Source organism: Mycteria americana, chromosome 6 (genome assembly GCF_035582795.1).
Source record: "Mycteria americana isolate JAX WOST 10 ecotype Jacksonville Zoo and Gardens chromosome 6, USCA_MyAme_1.0, whole genome shotgun sequence".
NCBI classification, from domain to species: domain Eukaryota; kingdom Metazoa; phylum Chordata; class Aves; order Ciconiiformes; family Ciconiidae; genus Mycteria; species Mycteria americana.
Genome location: NC_134370.1, coordinates 18755401 through 18770688, shown reverse-complemented (window position 1 = coordinate 18770688; position 15288 = coordinate 18755401). Strand labels below are relative to the sequence as shown.

At 38.2% G+C, this 15288-nt stretch overlaps 1 protein-coding gene across 2 annotated transcripts in view; it reads right to left on the bottom strand.

Moving 5' to 3' along the window:
- Window positions 1-6757: 6757 nt before the first annotated feature.
- Window positions 6758-15288, bottom strand: part of MARCHF5 (membrane associated ring-CH-type finger 5) — a 31982-nt gene continuing 23451 nt past the window's right edge. Inside the window, exons 3-6 of one of the 2 annotated variants that reach the window (XM_075504818.1) lie at window positions 14926-15026; window positions 10879-11062; window positions 10289-10455; window positions 6758-9101 (exon numbers count right to left, since the gene is read on the bottom strand). In XM_075504818.1, the coding sequence (XP_075360933.1) occupies window positions 8985-9101; window positions 10289-10455; window positions 10879-11062; window positions 14926-15026 (569 nt within the window). In that variant the 3' untranslated portion in view covers window positions 6758-8984. Of the gene's footprint in view, window positions 9102-10288; window positions 10456-10878; window positions 11063-14925; window positions 15057-15288 lie in introns of both variants that reach the window. The other variant, XM_075504817.1, reaches the window with a different exon arrangement.

Here is a 15288-nt window from a genome sequence, read left to right as displayed (position 1 = left end):
TTTTGAGGAAACAAGATGATCCCTGACATCTGGGGCAATTTCCATGGTGTGTTGGTGGAATCATCTCTAAAATGTCTCCACAGACTCCACTAGTAAAGCTGTTTTATATTTTTCTTGGTCCTAATCTGTAGATTAGGACAAAATATTTCTGTGGGCTGCTAATGACTCTACTCTTAAGTGTTATATAAAGAGATTCCAACACATAGCCTATGTGATTTAGCTCAGCAAGAACGGAAATGCTTTGAGCAGGAGTTGCTGAGAGGAATGTTATAGACTGTCTGCAATCACCTACTCCAACTCTATCCAAAGTAGCTTAACACCTGAAGGCTCAGGAAATACACATACATTTTCTGTCCTTTGGCACATAAGTAGCTATATGTAGGTGTTATAAATGTATTCAAAAAAATAAATCTATGTAATGAGTCTCACCACCTATCCAGAAGAGCTTTCACTTTTGAGCCCCTTTAGAAAGGAAAATAGAACTCTGTTCATAAAGAGTCTAGAGCTGAACAAAGAAATGCAAGCACCCATTCTTTTGAAACCACTTGTTAATTTCCTCCTTAGTTTAGTTGCATTTTCATTCTTCTTTGAAATGAGATAGGAGAAGAAGCCTAGTTACCAGCAAGGTGGTATGCGACTTAAATACATAGCACAATTCTATGTCTGCGACAGGAGACAGCGCTTGGTAATGGGGGAAGGTCAGTTGCATTGCGTGGTATTTAATTTATGCTAAGTGGAAAGCACTTTCATTTTTATAGTACCTTGAAATTTAACAACACTCTGGGGTAGAGAACCCTGCAGTTAAAAGATACCGTTGCTTTTTCAAAAGAAACCACTGACAGAAAAGCCACTGCTTTGCATTTAAAAGGTACCAAAGAATTTAAGAAAAAACTGAAACGTTTGTTTAATGAAGTTCAGACTGAATTATCCGTATAGGTTAGCAACAATTTTCTATGCCCCTCTCAGCAGTCAAAAGAATTGCTATTGTGTGGTTATGAGAAATCCCACTAGCCATTCATTGCTTGGTACTGGGGAAATTTGGTCCAAGTCTCAGATTCAGTACGTCAAAATGGCACTTTTTTCTGTCTCTGAAATGATCTTCAATTAAGTTCTTATTCCTTCAACCCCCCCCTCTCCAAAAGGCTTTCATCATGTAACTTGCATTCCATAAAGCTTCTGCAATGCTTCTTATCCATAGGGAGTTATTATAATGTTATGTATATTTAACCAAAATCTGTCTTGGATTAAAAAAAATAAATATAAAAATCCCTGAAGTTGAAGTGCAAATATACTGAAGAAGCAGGACTTTCCTCCTGCACTGTGGTCTTGTTGTTTGAAAGAGAGTAATGCAAGCAGCTCATGCAAGAGTAGCGCTGCAAACTATCACTAGTAACAAACTCAGAATTACCCATGGGATCTTACCCTAGAACTATGCAAGGAGGTAGAGATTTTCTGCTGTCAAGTTAGGCAGACGTTTCTGAACCAGCTACCATTTTGCTGCAGAAAAAAACAAAAACCGCTCTTAATTTTCATCTAAATAAAACCACTTTTGATTCTGTGCTATCTTATGTATTCTATCTTCTGCATGAGAAGTGTCTGGAAAATTGGGGGGGGGGAGGGGGGGGGTTCTTACAGAGGTAGTGAGTAGGGATATTAGCTTCTTGTAATGATTCATGGCAAAGAAATGACAATTACGCACAAAATAGTCCTTACACATCCAGTAAATACTCAGATCAGTGTGTTCCTTTACCAGCTCCCATTAGCTGCGCTAAGTGTTACTGAGTTGTAGTAAGAGTGGAGGAGCAATTGAAAAATACAAAACGCCCAAAACATCAAGCTGTGCATGCTGTATCAGAGTGGTCTGAAGCTAGAAATAAGTTGCATCATTTATTTTTAAATAAGCACAGTACTTCCTATGGAGGCCCACTGCTTAGGCAATTGCTTTTCCATGGCTTAGTCATCCAGCATTAAATGAGGTGCTTGCAAGATATGTTTTGACAGGTGCTGCTGAGCTGTTTAGTTGAGGCAGTTTCAAGTCATGTCTGCTATTTGCTTTTAGTGGTTCTGGAATGGAATTTTTCTACTGAACTACTTAGTAATGTACAACCAGAAGTAACTGCTTTATGCGCACAGTATTCAGAGGTGCAAAAGCAATTAAATATCCAGAGCATGTGAATAACTAACTGGCAAGAATGTATAAAGAGGCCACAGATCTTCAAACCTTCTTGAGGTTTAGGGGCCATGATCTAATGGAGATAGTTCATCCCTGTTTACAGAGTGTGTGTGTGGGGTGTTTTGTTTTTGTTTTTTCACTCACAGTAATAATTCTCTTTGCACACAGGCCTTGTGACTGTTGCCTTTCTGGAAAGTGAGCTATATTACTCAAGCTCCTGACTAAGGCCTCAAAATGAATTAATAAAGCCTACCCTGGACTTCTATAAATTAGTAAAGCAGGAAGAATTTGAATGGTTGAAATGCTAGGCAAACTTTGGCACAAATACTTCCAGTTTTACAGCTCATTCCAACAGAGCAACCTGCTAAACAGCAGTGAAGAAAGAAGTCTTGGCCTCAGTGCCTACAAGAATTGAGCCAACTCATTAAAGAACACTGGCTTCCAATTTCCCCAGATTATGCTGGAATTTAGTGAAACAGATGAAAGTGAGAATCTTTCCCCAAGTCACAGCAAGTGTGAGAGACTAGAGGGAGAAGATGTGCCTTTTCAGTCAAAGGGGTTAGAAGATGGTAGTTCAGGTAGTGAGAGGCTGTGAGGATAAGGAGGATGATGTACTGCTAGATTCAGTGGTACATTCTGAGTACACGAAAAGAGTACTTATTTACATCACTAAGTTAAATATCAAAGACTATGGATGGTTTCTTGAAGCATTTGAAGTTTTTTTTCCCCCAGAAAACCCAGGTAGAAACAGTAAGAATAAATTGTCACTAAGTCATAGTAATTGAAGAGTCAAAGGTCTCAGTTTAGGGAAACGGAGCTAAAAGTAAGCAAGATGGCAACAGCCGAATTCCTCAAATGTTAAAGTGAAAAGAATTTAAGCCATTTAGACTAGTGAAGAAGAAAGCAGATAATTAACACTGCACAGCCTTAATGTTTTTAGGTCATCTTAAATACTGCCTGCAACAAATTCTATTTAGGTGACAAAACTGCAAATAGAGTTGATCCTGACAGCGTGTAGTAGTGTGATGGATTAAACTCTTGCCTCAGTCCTAGCAAGAACTATTTCCCAATATACTGCTATTTACATGTACTTACCTATAGCCAAGAAAACTTTTAGTACAATTTTTTTATTTATAGACACACACACAAATATACTGGAATAAAAACTTCTGAAAATTCAGGTTCCATAAACAGTTCCTCTCCCAAGCTAACATACTAGTTAACCATCAGCCTCCTTCAAGTTTCTTTCAATCTAACAAGTGCCATGCCAGTCAAGTAGCCACGTGTCCCCGTCTTGTGAGAAAAAATAGGTTGAAAATTAAGGTGATGAATAACACTTACATGCCAAAACAGAATCACTTCCATTTTAATCACTCTTCAAAACCAAAACTTATTCTCAAAGTGGACAAGAACTAAAGAATACTCCACTACTTTTTGGGTTTGGGTAGTAAGTTCGGTTTCACACTATGTGGAGCAGAGTAGTGACTTTGCAAGGGCGAGAGGAAAGGACCTATTAGTGAGAAGACAACTGCTAAGACTGTTTTTGAGAATTTCCTAGCTTTTACCTATGATCCTATCTCATGCTTTCCTCTATCAACCCCCACCCCAGCATGCTTTAAAAAAAAACAACACACAGAAACAACAAAAAACCCCAAACACAAACCAAAACCAACAGTCAAAAACCACATAAACACAAGTTTCAGCAGCACTTGCCTACTAGAAAAGTATTCCAAAACCAGAATTGCTAGTGAAACTGGCATTTGTACTGTGTAATGGGAAGCAGGAACTGTTAGCACAGCACTTCTTATGAGAACAGATAACATGACTGTACTCAGTGATGCATTAAACAAATTTGATCCTAGTTCTTCAAAAAAGAAAACCTGAATAGAAAGTGGCATGGACATAGAACATTAAATATAGGGTTCCAAAAGCAAGATTACTGGTGCAGCAGTAAATGGATGCATGACCTTTGTAGTTCTACTTCTCCCAGTTCTCTCCATCAGTAAAAACTACTATGTAAACAGACATACTTGTCTGTGGTTAAAAACTTTTCTAAAAAGCAGCTAGTAAAAAAACTACTCCAAACAACGCTCAAACACCTACTCCATAAACTTGTCCAAGTTCCACAGTATGCATTTAAAAAAGGGGAATCCTCACAGCTGCCACAATAAACATTATGCAGCTGAAATTCTAGTAAAAATCGTCCCCTCAATTAAAATAGACAATTCTGACTGAAGTCACAATACCTAAGCATATCTTTTCTTACAAGCACAGAACTATAAATGCTGGAGAGGCCTTAAATAGCTACGTGGTTGGATCCTTCTCTGATAACCAAGGAAGACAGCTAACCTTTGAGAAACAACTGTAGATGAGGAGGGAATTAATATACTTCAAACCAGGCAACTCATGCAAATTGTTACAAAGAAAAGCTTTTGCAGGGGAAAGAGGATGAAGGAAAGAACCACCATTCAAACAAAAAATAGTGAAAAGTATAGCAGTGTTCCATCTAAATTTAAGAGTTTAAGATAGGAGGGGAGAGAGAAGGGGAGAAGCATCTCCTACGTATTTACATAATCATGGCTCAGGTAATTTGTGCCTTTATGTTGATGTAATGGAAGGCTAAGAGAAACCAAGTTACAGATAAGAAAGTACACTGAGAATGCTCAATAACATTTCATATTCCTTGTTCTGAAAGTAATGGGACATAAACTAGCCATTAGCGAAAAAAATACTTCCTACAGCCAGTATTATCTTTCTCAATGAACAGGGATCAGTGTATTCCTTTCCATCATTTACCAGCAGTCCTGGCTAACTGGGGAGGTCCCAGTTGACTGGAGATTAGCTAATGTGACACCCATCTACAAAAGGGCTGGAAGGAGAAACCAGGGAACTATAGGCCTGTCAGCCTGACCTCAGTACCAGGAAAGCTGATGGAGCAGATCATCCTGAGTGCCATCACATGGCATGTAGAGGATAACCAAGGGATCAAGCCCAGCCAGCATGGGTTTAGGAAAGGCAGGTCCTGTTTGACCAACTTGATCTCCTTCTATGACAAGGTGACCTACCTAGTGGATGAGGGAAAGGCTGTGGATGTTGTCTATCTAGACTTCAGTAAAGCCTTTGACACCATTTCCCACAGCATTCTCTGAGAGAAACGGGCTGCTCATGGCTTGGACAGGTGTCCTCTTCGCGGGGTAAAGAACAAAGAGTGGTGGTGAATGGAGTTTACTCCAATTGGTGGTCGGTCACAAGCGGTGTCCCCCAGGGCTCAGTACTGGGGCCAGTCCTGTTTAATATCTTTATCAATGATCTGGACAAAGGGATCAAGTGCATCCTCGGTAAGTTTGCAGACAACACCAAATTGGGCAGGAGTGTTGATCTGCTTGAGGGTAGGAAGGCTCTACAGGGGGACCTGGACAGGCTGGATCGATGGGCCGAGGCCAATTGTATGAGATTCAGCAAGGCTAAGTGCCAGGTCCTGCACTTGGGCCACAACAACCCCCTGCAATGCCACAGGCTTGGGGAAGAGTGGCTGGAAAGTTGCCTAGCAGAGAAGGACCTGGGAGTGTTGGCTGACAGGCACCTGAATATGAGCCAGCAGTGTGCCCAGGTGGCCAAGAAAGCCAATGGCATCCTGGCTTGTATCAGAAATAGCGTGGCCAGCAGGACCAGAGAAGTATTGTCCCCCGTACTCGTCACTGGTGAGGCCGCACCTCAAATACTGTGTTCAGTTTTGGGCCCCTCACTACAACAGAGACATTGAGGTGCTGGAGCGTGTCCAAAGAAGGGCAATGAAGCTGGTGAAGGGTCTAGAGCACAAGTCTTATGAGGAGCAGCTGAGGGAACTGGGGTTGCTTAGCCTGGAGAAAAGGAGGCTCAGGGGAGACCTTATTGCTCTCTACAACTACCTGAAAGGAGGTTGTAGTGAGGTGGGGGTCAGTCTCTTCTCCCAGGTAACAAATGATAGGACAAGAAGAAATGGCCTCAAGTTGCACCAGGGGAGGTTTAGAGTGGATATTAGGAAATTTTACTTCACTGGAAGGGTTATTAAGCATTGGAACAGGCTGCCCAGGGAAGTGGTTGAGTCACCATCCCTGGAGGTATGTAAAAGACATGTATATGTGGTGCTTATGGACAGGGTATAGTGGTGGTCAGGGTAGTGTTAGGTTTATGGTTGGACTTGATAATCTTAAAGGTCTTTTCTAACCTCTGCAATTCTGTGATTCCCCAAATATATGCTGCACACCAGCCAACCCAGAGATACGTGGTAACTCCCAGCCCTGGTTCTATAGTACCAGAAGTTGTTTATGTTGCAGCAATTCTTTTGCTTTAAATGTTTGAGAAATGCATTCCCGTACATCATTTATTGATCACTAGAGAGGAAAAAAAAAAAAAAGTGAATGTAAGTTCAAAGTCTTATAGTAATTCTTCCTTCATCCCCAAGACATTTCGTTAGGCTATTAACTTAAAATTGATTATGTAAATCCTTAGATATGCATTAGAACAAAACACATTTTTCATTCAGAAGTTTTGCTACAGGCTTTTGTTCAACTGACAAAATACACTAGGGAGTGTAAAAAATATTTATTCAACCTAATTCAACGTAACTATAATTTGCAATACTTAAAACCAAGATTTACAACAGAGCAATGACCTTCTGCTACTCAGATTAAATCATTTTATAATCCATACAGTCTTTTATAATTGTATTTTTACAATACCTTTAACTTCCAGAGGACACAATGAGCTTTCCCATGGAACAAGTTTCAAACCCACTAATTGGCATCATTCAATTCTTCATGAGACTTTAAAAAAACATTAATAAATTGGTTGGAAATATATACAGTGAAGACCACTGAAAAGCTGTTTTCTCAAAATGAGGAATTCTGTAAGAAATACATATTATATTGTTTCAAGACTATCTTACAGAAAGCAGCAACATTCAGAGGTTGCTACTCTAAATATATTTAGAGTTTTATATAAAAGTGAGCCCACTAAGACAAATATAATCAGCAGACTTACAAGATTATAGTAATTCTTCAGTTACAGCAAGAACTTCAAAAGTATTTGATATTGATTGAATGTATAATTTTCAATACCTGTATAGTTTTTGAATACTAGTTGGTCATTATATACACTTTTGTACAGTTCTAAAATATTACATCTCAGTAATTAAGATAAACATACTATAGAAAAGGTACCATATTTTTAATTTCTCTAACATACATTATTGCAGTCAAATATGAAGTCCATTCTGCATATACTTCATTTCTGGTGAAAAGAAACATTTACTTATGAATACTTCCACTAAAAGACTTTTTAAACCTTTCTCCATGCATTTGACATATTAGTATGAACAAGGAATAAAAAAAACAACTTTGAGAAAAACAAATAAATTGTTGTTAAGAAAAAACTTCAAGTACTAAATCTAGGTTAGGTCTGGTATGAATATTAAATGGCCGTATTATGTTTGTCGAAATTTAACTTCATAAAACCTTTAATTTCTGTTGAAATTAAGTTTATAAATACATCAAATAATGGAAGTGCTAATGTCTCCCTCAGCTGGCTACTTTGAACATACTGTAACAGTAAAGCTTACTGTATAAATAAACTTAGTTTATTACACATTCAAGATTTATCCTTTAGTCCTTTACAGAATGGAGCCAAGTTGTCTTAAGAGTGTCTAGCCTGCTGGTATGTACCATGCTCAGATGAGGTACCCAAAGTGTAGTGCCACCCCCTTCCAGCCGATCCTTCCTTCCACTAAGATCCTTCCACTAGAGCTGGTATGGGCAGAAGGGAGCCTAGTCCTGGTACAGAGCCAAGTTACACACCCAGGTCTGGAAGTTTAGAAGGATGCCCTAATCTGTCAGTTTAAATGTAGCTTTAGTGTCCAATGTTGTTTCCTCACACTTCTACCACTCTTTGTACTTGTACAGATATTTACATAATCAAAAGGAACATGAAAACTAAACAAGTGCTCTAATTACAAAATAAGCAACTGAAATTTACTTCCCCCCATGTAATTATTTTACTGTGGAGGAAAAAAATGCTATCCAGCACCAGTTACAAAACAGTAAAAGAGCCATGAGAAATAACACTAGGCACTGCAGAAGATACCACAGGACAGTAAAAATTATCAGTAATAAAATAGTCACCTGGAAGCCATGCTAATTTCAACACCTAGTACTCTGGTAGCTAAAGCTGACACACAGTGTGATCACTGATCACTGCAGACAGTGATCTATCTTCTGCTTTCTCTGACCAGTCATTTCAGCATTTTACACTCCCTGTTTGATACCAGCGAAAACCAAGGAAGTCTTTATTGACTGATGTCCCACAATTACTTCTCCTTGGTAATGACTCACATTTCCTTTCTAAAAAAAAAGTTCCCTTCATTGTGTGAAATGCTGAACTGGATGATAGTGTGGCTATGAAAACACATATAGAAAAGGCATTTGGATATAGCCTACATTAACTACACAATTTAAAGTGTTCTTGTTCTGTAGTTGATGCTTTTTTTTTTTTTTCTCCATTCAGCATATTGGCTCAAAGAAAATAATTCAGAAGCCTGTTACCCAACAGAAATACCCAAAAATAATGAAAGCCAAGTCACATTCTTAGGTTCAGTGGTTGCTGAAAGGATTTACCCTGCCACAAGACAGTGCTTTATTATATTTAAAGAAAAAAAAAAAAAAAAAACCAGGAGCAGCAACTTATCACAATTCTCCACTACTGTGCAATAACGTTGGAACCAATACAACATGGAAACCTGTTAGGTGAGACTGTACGACATCTGGAGATCACAGCCTTATGCTCCTTCTTGCTCAGGATAATTTAAAATTTTGCGGTGAGCTTGGCGCAAATATTGCTGCTGTTTGAAGTAAACCTTAAAAGCTCCTTTTATAGCAACAAAAGCAATTCCACCCTGAAATAAAAAGATATTTTGAAAACGTGCACAGTTCAGTGTCATGCCATTGCAAATGTTCTTTTTAAAAATTTCTGGTCAAAGAAGATTTATTTTCCAACCATATAGAATTTTCTTTTGAAGTTTAGCTAATTAGGACAATTCCAAATTAGTATCTCAAAGTTTTTTGTCACAATACACTATTACAGAGGTTATGTTACTTAAAGGGATTACATACTGGATCTATAAAACCTTTTGAAAGCTTTTATTTGCTTGGAAGTCTGACAAATATTCTAAAAAAAAAAAAATCAAAGTACATCCTATTTAAAGAACAAAGTAAAATGCAGATATGTATCTGCTCTCCTCCCTTCGCTGAATATGTACTATACATGACACAAGGAATAATACTAATTACCATTCTATAATCACTGTGAAAAAGGCAACTTGCTGAAAGCAACTGTGAAATGAAATAAAATCTCTTTTTTGTAGAACAATTTTTTTTCAGAAAGTTTTACAGTATGTTTATCTCAAGTCTTCAAAATAAGAAGAGACACTAAGCCACCTTTAGTCTGCATGAATGGTTGCAATATCATTATTTCTGTTGGAATTGAAAACAGGGGCTGAAGTGACAGTCAGATGACCAGGGATACCACCTTACTAAACTCAGCGTGCTTCCCCTTGAAAGGCCGCAAGCCAGAGAGGTTATTCACAAAGGAAAAGACTGTCTCTTCTCTTTGTCCTCCCCCCTCCATTCAACTTCTATGGAGAGTTTATTTTTCTCTCCTTATTAAAATAAGTAACAAAGGTATTCTCTCAAAGAATTAGCAAACAGAAGCTAATATGAAAAGGTTGATAATATAAACCCCAGTCCTCCCTTGCAGAGATTGTTCTTAGAAGATGCTGGTTCTTCATCTTCATTATCACCCTTAATTACTGCTAAGATCTGCCTAGTACAGTACCAGATACAAGTTTCAGCCTTGTCTAGAATTGAGATTAGTTTCAGTCACAAGGACAAAGTCTCACACACATAATGTTCATCCATGACCAAGATAAGCAACCTTAAAAAAACCACCCTTCCTTTAATCAAATGCCACTCAAGTTCTAGATCAATTTATGTTACTTTTTACTTTTTCTGCCTCCCCCCACAGCACAACACTTCATATTCTCATATTATAATTGTTTATGAAACAAACAATACTGAATCTTACCAAGATTGTCCTTTGTAAATTCGAGTTAACACTGCTGAACATCAGCTTGCCAACTATTGTGGCAATAGTAGGGAAAACTAGAGCTCCACACAGAATACGTGTAGCAGAGACATGATCTGCCAAAGGGTTGGCCTCTGCTGGAATACGAGGAACAGGACATCCAATGCCTAAAGGGATGAGAGCAGGGGAAGAAAAGGTTACATAGCCACTGCCTCAAACAGAATGCACATCAGTGCCCACCCGCCACTCCATTATAAATCTATTGCCCAATTACTTTGAGAACTATCCCTCTTCTCAGTGAATATTCTGTTTCCATTAAATGACTGTATTGATTTTTACTTTCAAATAAGACCCATGATTTTTAGTAGCTTGCTTTGTTACTACGGCCTTAACTGAAATCATGCTCCTCCTCCTCTTGCCCCACCTTTCTCACTAGGTACTACACAAACACAATCTAAATAGACTGAACATAAAATAGAGGGAAGGTGTTATCACTTCTACTTAAGAATGGTGAAAACTATTCACCTATCCCCATCTCCTAAAGGCTCCAATTCAAGCTTGATATTTCCTTTTAAATTTAATCACATTACCTGGAAATATGCTGTTCAAAATTTGTAGCTTATTAGAGTATTTGCGCCACAGTCTGAGCACATAGTCCTCCCAACGAATCATCTTGCCCAATATTAGCATGACCGGGATAGTGGGAAGTCCAATCAAAAGAAATAGAGGATCAGCTCTCTCCATGACGTCAAGACCTTCTTTGTGACCCACAACCTGGTAAATACGTATATAGTTGACAAATGTAACAAAGACCAGAACTGAACAAAGAATATAACTTATAAAAATTCTAGTTTGTTTGGGGCTGCCCACGCATTTTAAGTTAAAGAAAAAAAAGAATAATACTGTTTTACCTAACATACTCAGTTTTCCCTTTGCATGCTTGGTTGCTTATCAAGTGTAATGCAGATGAGCTATCAGCCCTAATTTGCAAGTTATTAATCTTGCAGAGAGCTGTAACACAATTCCTTACCATCTCAAGAAGAGTTTCATGTGCTTCTGTATGAGTAAAAGCTTAAACATCTGCAATATCAAAATAGCATGCTTTCCAAAATGCACAGAAGAATTTACAATTTTAGAATGATTAATTCTATGCTCAGAAATTGATTAGATACTAGTCTTTAAAGGATAAATTGATAGCAAGTATCTCAGGATGTTTTAATTTAAAAATTCTCTTATTTAGGAATACCTTACGCAACAGAGATCACAGCATTAAAAAGCATTGCTTCTCTAAACAATGCAGGAAGAGGTACATTATTTTCAACGGTAGTGGAAACAGCAGCATATCTTCACTTGTACTTTATTTTTAAACATGGTTAGCGCTACAATTTTAAAGGACAGTCATTACCGATGTGTCTAAACCTTTCTACTGGCACATAAAAAAATAATAAGACTTCGCAGCTTATAAAATGTACATATTAAAACTGTAACAGAACAGTGCATGTTTTTCTAAAAAGTATGTACTTTTTATTTTAAATAAGTAACTCTAATAGGGCTGAGGACAACAAAATAAATTAAAGTGGTAGATATCCTCTAGAGTTGTCTCAATTTAAGAATTATTAAATGCTAACAAAGTCCTTGAAGGGCTTCTAGAAAGAAGGGGCTCTTTCATGACTTTTTCCATAACAATCCAGGAAGACTAAAAACACTAAAATAATTATTATTACATTTGTCAGACACTGGAATTCCTGATGTGTTTTCATTGACTTCTTGTTTTCCCCACAAATGCAAAAAGCTATCAAATCTTCGCTTGCACAAAACTTAGAATTAGGTGATAAGAACATGCAACAATAGCAAAATATAAAAAAGCAATACTTCTGGAATAGGTGTGACACAGGGAAGAAGCTAGGGTAACGCATCACAGTACCTTCAAACTGTACTTTTTAGCCTTGCTTTGAAAACCATTCCATTTTATTCTTCTACAACAGGAAGTTATGTTATATACCACAGCCTCTAAAAATAGGGATAACCAATATTTTTGCCGCCAAAAGATTATTCCTTCAAAAAATATTCAGCATTTGTCTTCCAGCTTCTTCACGATCTTCCACTCAAATTGTGATGTCTGACACTATCCTTTTTCTCCTTATAGTTCTTGTCCATCAAAAAAGCCTCAGTATCTTGTCTTTTCTGCTTTAGATTACTATTTGTCTCTGTTTTCAGTAACCCCGTATGATTTGCTACTGACTTAGCTACCACTGTAGTCACAATGTCAACTCTGTATTTATTTTTCTCCATCTGAAGCTTAACCTTTAAAAATAGCTTTTGTGCTTCTCTCTAGCCCTTCAACTGAAGAAAAGGAGTCTGAAATGCATCAGGAAACAACTTGTATTAAACCTAGCAAATTTGGGGTGGCAAAAGGGGTGGAACAGTTTCCCTCCACTCTCAGTTTAATCTCCTCCATTATAAGCAAAAATAAGTTATTCTCTTACCCAGCGTGCCATCCATATGACCAAAAAAACCCCATTAAATCAGAGGAAAATAGCTAATTCTTCATACCTGGGATTTGACCAGCTGTCTAAACTAATGTAGATGTGAAGCTGTAACCGTGCAGTTGCTCAACTAGACCCACAACTTGCCTTTGCTAAAGGCCAGATCCTCATTTCAAAAGCAAAACAACTACAGAAAGGAGCATTTATCTTTCTATTTGGTTATGTAGTTCCAGAGAAGCTAAAAAGGTCACATAAGTTCCTACAGAAAAAGGCTCAGCGTAGCAGCGAGCAAGGAGATAAGGATGGGTACATTTCACAAAGTCTAGCTGTAGTATTACAGATGGTTGCAATGTTCCTGTAAGGGCCACAACGAGAACAAAATAGCAGATGAGGAAATTCCTAAGTGTACCATTCTGTAATACAGAGACACCAGCAGGACTAGGGAAGTGATCATCCCCCTGTACTCGTCACTGGTGAGGCCGCACCTCAAATACTGTGTTCAGTTTTGGGCCCCTCACTACAACAGAGACATTGAGGTGCTGGAGCGTGTCCAGAGAAGGGCAACAAAGCTGGTGAAGGGTCTGGAGCAGAAGTCTTATGAGGAGCGGCTGAGGGAACTGGGGTTGCTTAGCCTGGAGAAAAGGAGGCTGAGGGGAGACCTTATTGCTCTCTACAACTACCTGAAAGGAGGTTGTAGAGAGGTGGGGGTCGGTCTCTTCTGCCAGGTAACAAGTGATAGAACAAGAGGAAATGGCCTCAAGTTGTGCCAGGGGGGGTTTAGATTGGATATTAGGAAATTTTACTTCACTGGAAGGGTTATTAAGCATTGGAACAGGCTGCCCAGGGAAGTGGTTGAGTCACCATCCCTGGAGGGATTTAAAAGACGTTTGGATGAGGTGCTTATGGACATGGTGTAGTGGTGGTCTGGGTAGTGTTAGGTTTACGGTGGGACTCTATCTTAAACGTCTTTTCCAACCTATACAATTCTATTATTCTGTGAGGTACTGCAGGTATTGAAAGTCATTATACATCACTTAACGCAGCTGCTTGACCCTGGCCACACTGGTACCAGGGGAACTGCATCAACTCATTTGGGCTCCACTTCAAGTGGTTGTCATATACATTTCTGCTATGAGATCACGTACAAACAGAACCAAAATAGCACACAATCTTGAGATAGAGTGACTTGTAGAACTTCAGGGCAGCACCACAAAATTCAAGAAAAAGTAGTGCCATATGACTTACATGGACAAGAACTAGGTTGTATATTTAAAATTAGAACTGTGTAGAGGAATACTTATTAGCATACAGATTTGTTAATTCTACCTACAACTGAATTGCATCAGAAATACTTTTATGCTTTCAGGCAAAACACAGGTTATGGGCTTGATCTAGGAATCAACAACTAAAATGGTAACAAAGGTCCGTCTAGTTGTACAATCTATAAAAACTCTTGTAGTTGAACTAGGGCAACTGTGAACAAGTCTTTCCATAGTTAATAGTCTACCACCTGTCAATGTTATTTTTCTATTTAAATAGCAAGTTCACAAGAACAGAAGTAGGAAAAATAAGTATTTTTTCCCTTTCAACTAACCATAGTCTGAAGTAATTAAAAGAACATACTATTAATTTGCAGTGTTTTGCATTTGTTGTTTATGAATAATTGCATCATTCAGAGCATGCATTTTCCTTTATACAATAAAAAAGTGGCAGGACTGAAAAATTCACCATGTCTCAACCCTTTGAATGTTACCAGCAAAATTTTTCTACAGGTAAAAAAAAAAGAGATTAGTCTCACATCTTTTCTGAAGAATTAGACTACCCATTATTAGTAGTCAGGTGGTAATGGCACCTTTTCTGTAAGAAGAGAAGTGGGTTTACCAGCCTGCCATACAAAGGGCAGCCTGCTGCAGTAGTAGTGAATTTTGTTCGTTGCAGACTGAACCACGTTTGAACAGGCATACTTGGCTTTATGCAGTGTAATCAGTTAAAAGTGAAAAGCCTTCTATCTATTCACTTGTTAACTACACTGAAAGTGCTGAAAGCAGCTAAAGCATGTTTTAAACCAAGGAAAGAAGAGTCTTAATTAATCGTCTTTTTCTTTAGAAAGCTTGCTTTCAAAGCTGGTAAGAAGATGGAATACATGTGTACCTGCATCACCGTCACAGCTCCATATGTAACAGCTGTCCAGTATATAGAGCCCACCATTATTCCAGCTGCAGCAAATGGACATGCCTTTGAGATCAGTCGATCTGCAAGATCCAAAATGTAAACAACTGGACCTATGATAAAGGAAAAGTAAGGTTTCAAGATATATATATATATACATTGAGAGAGAAAGAGATTTAAAAAAGCATGCTGAAGAAAGCTCTCAGCATCTATCACTGATAAGAAAGAATGAACTTGGCAAAATACAAGTCTTGACATCCCACACGTGCTGTTTAAATGAGAACATATAATTAAAAAGCTACTAAGCTAAACTTGTCACTTATTTCTACCTACCATTTCACTCAC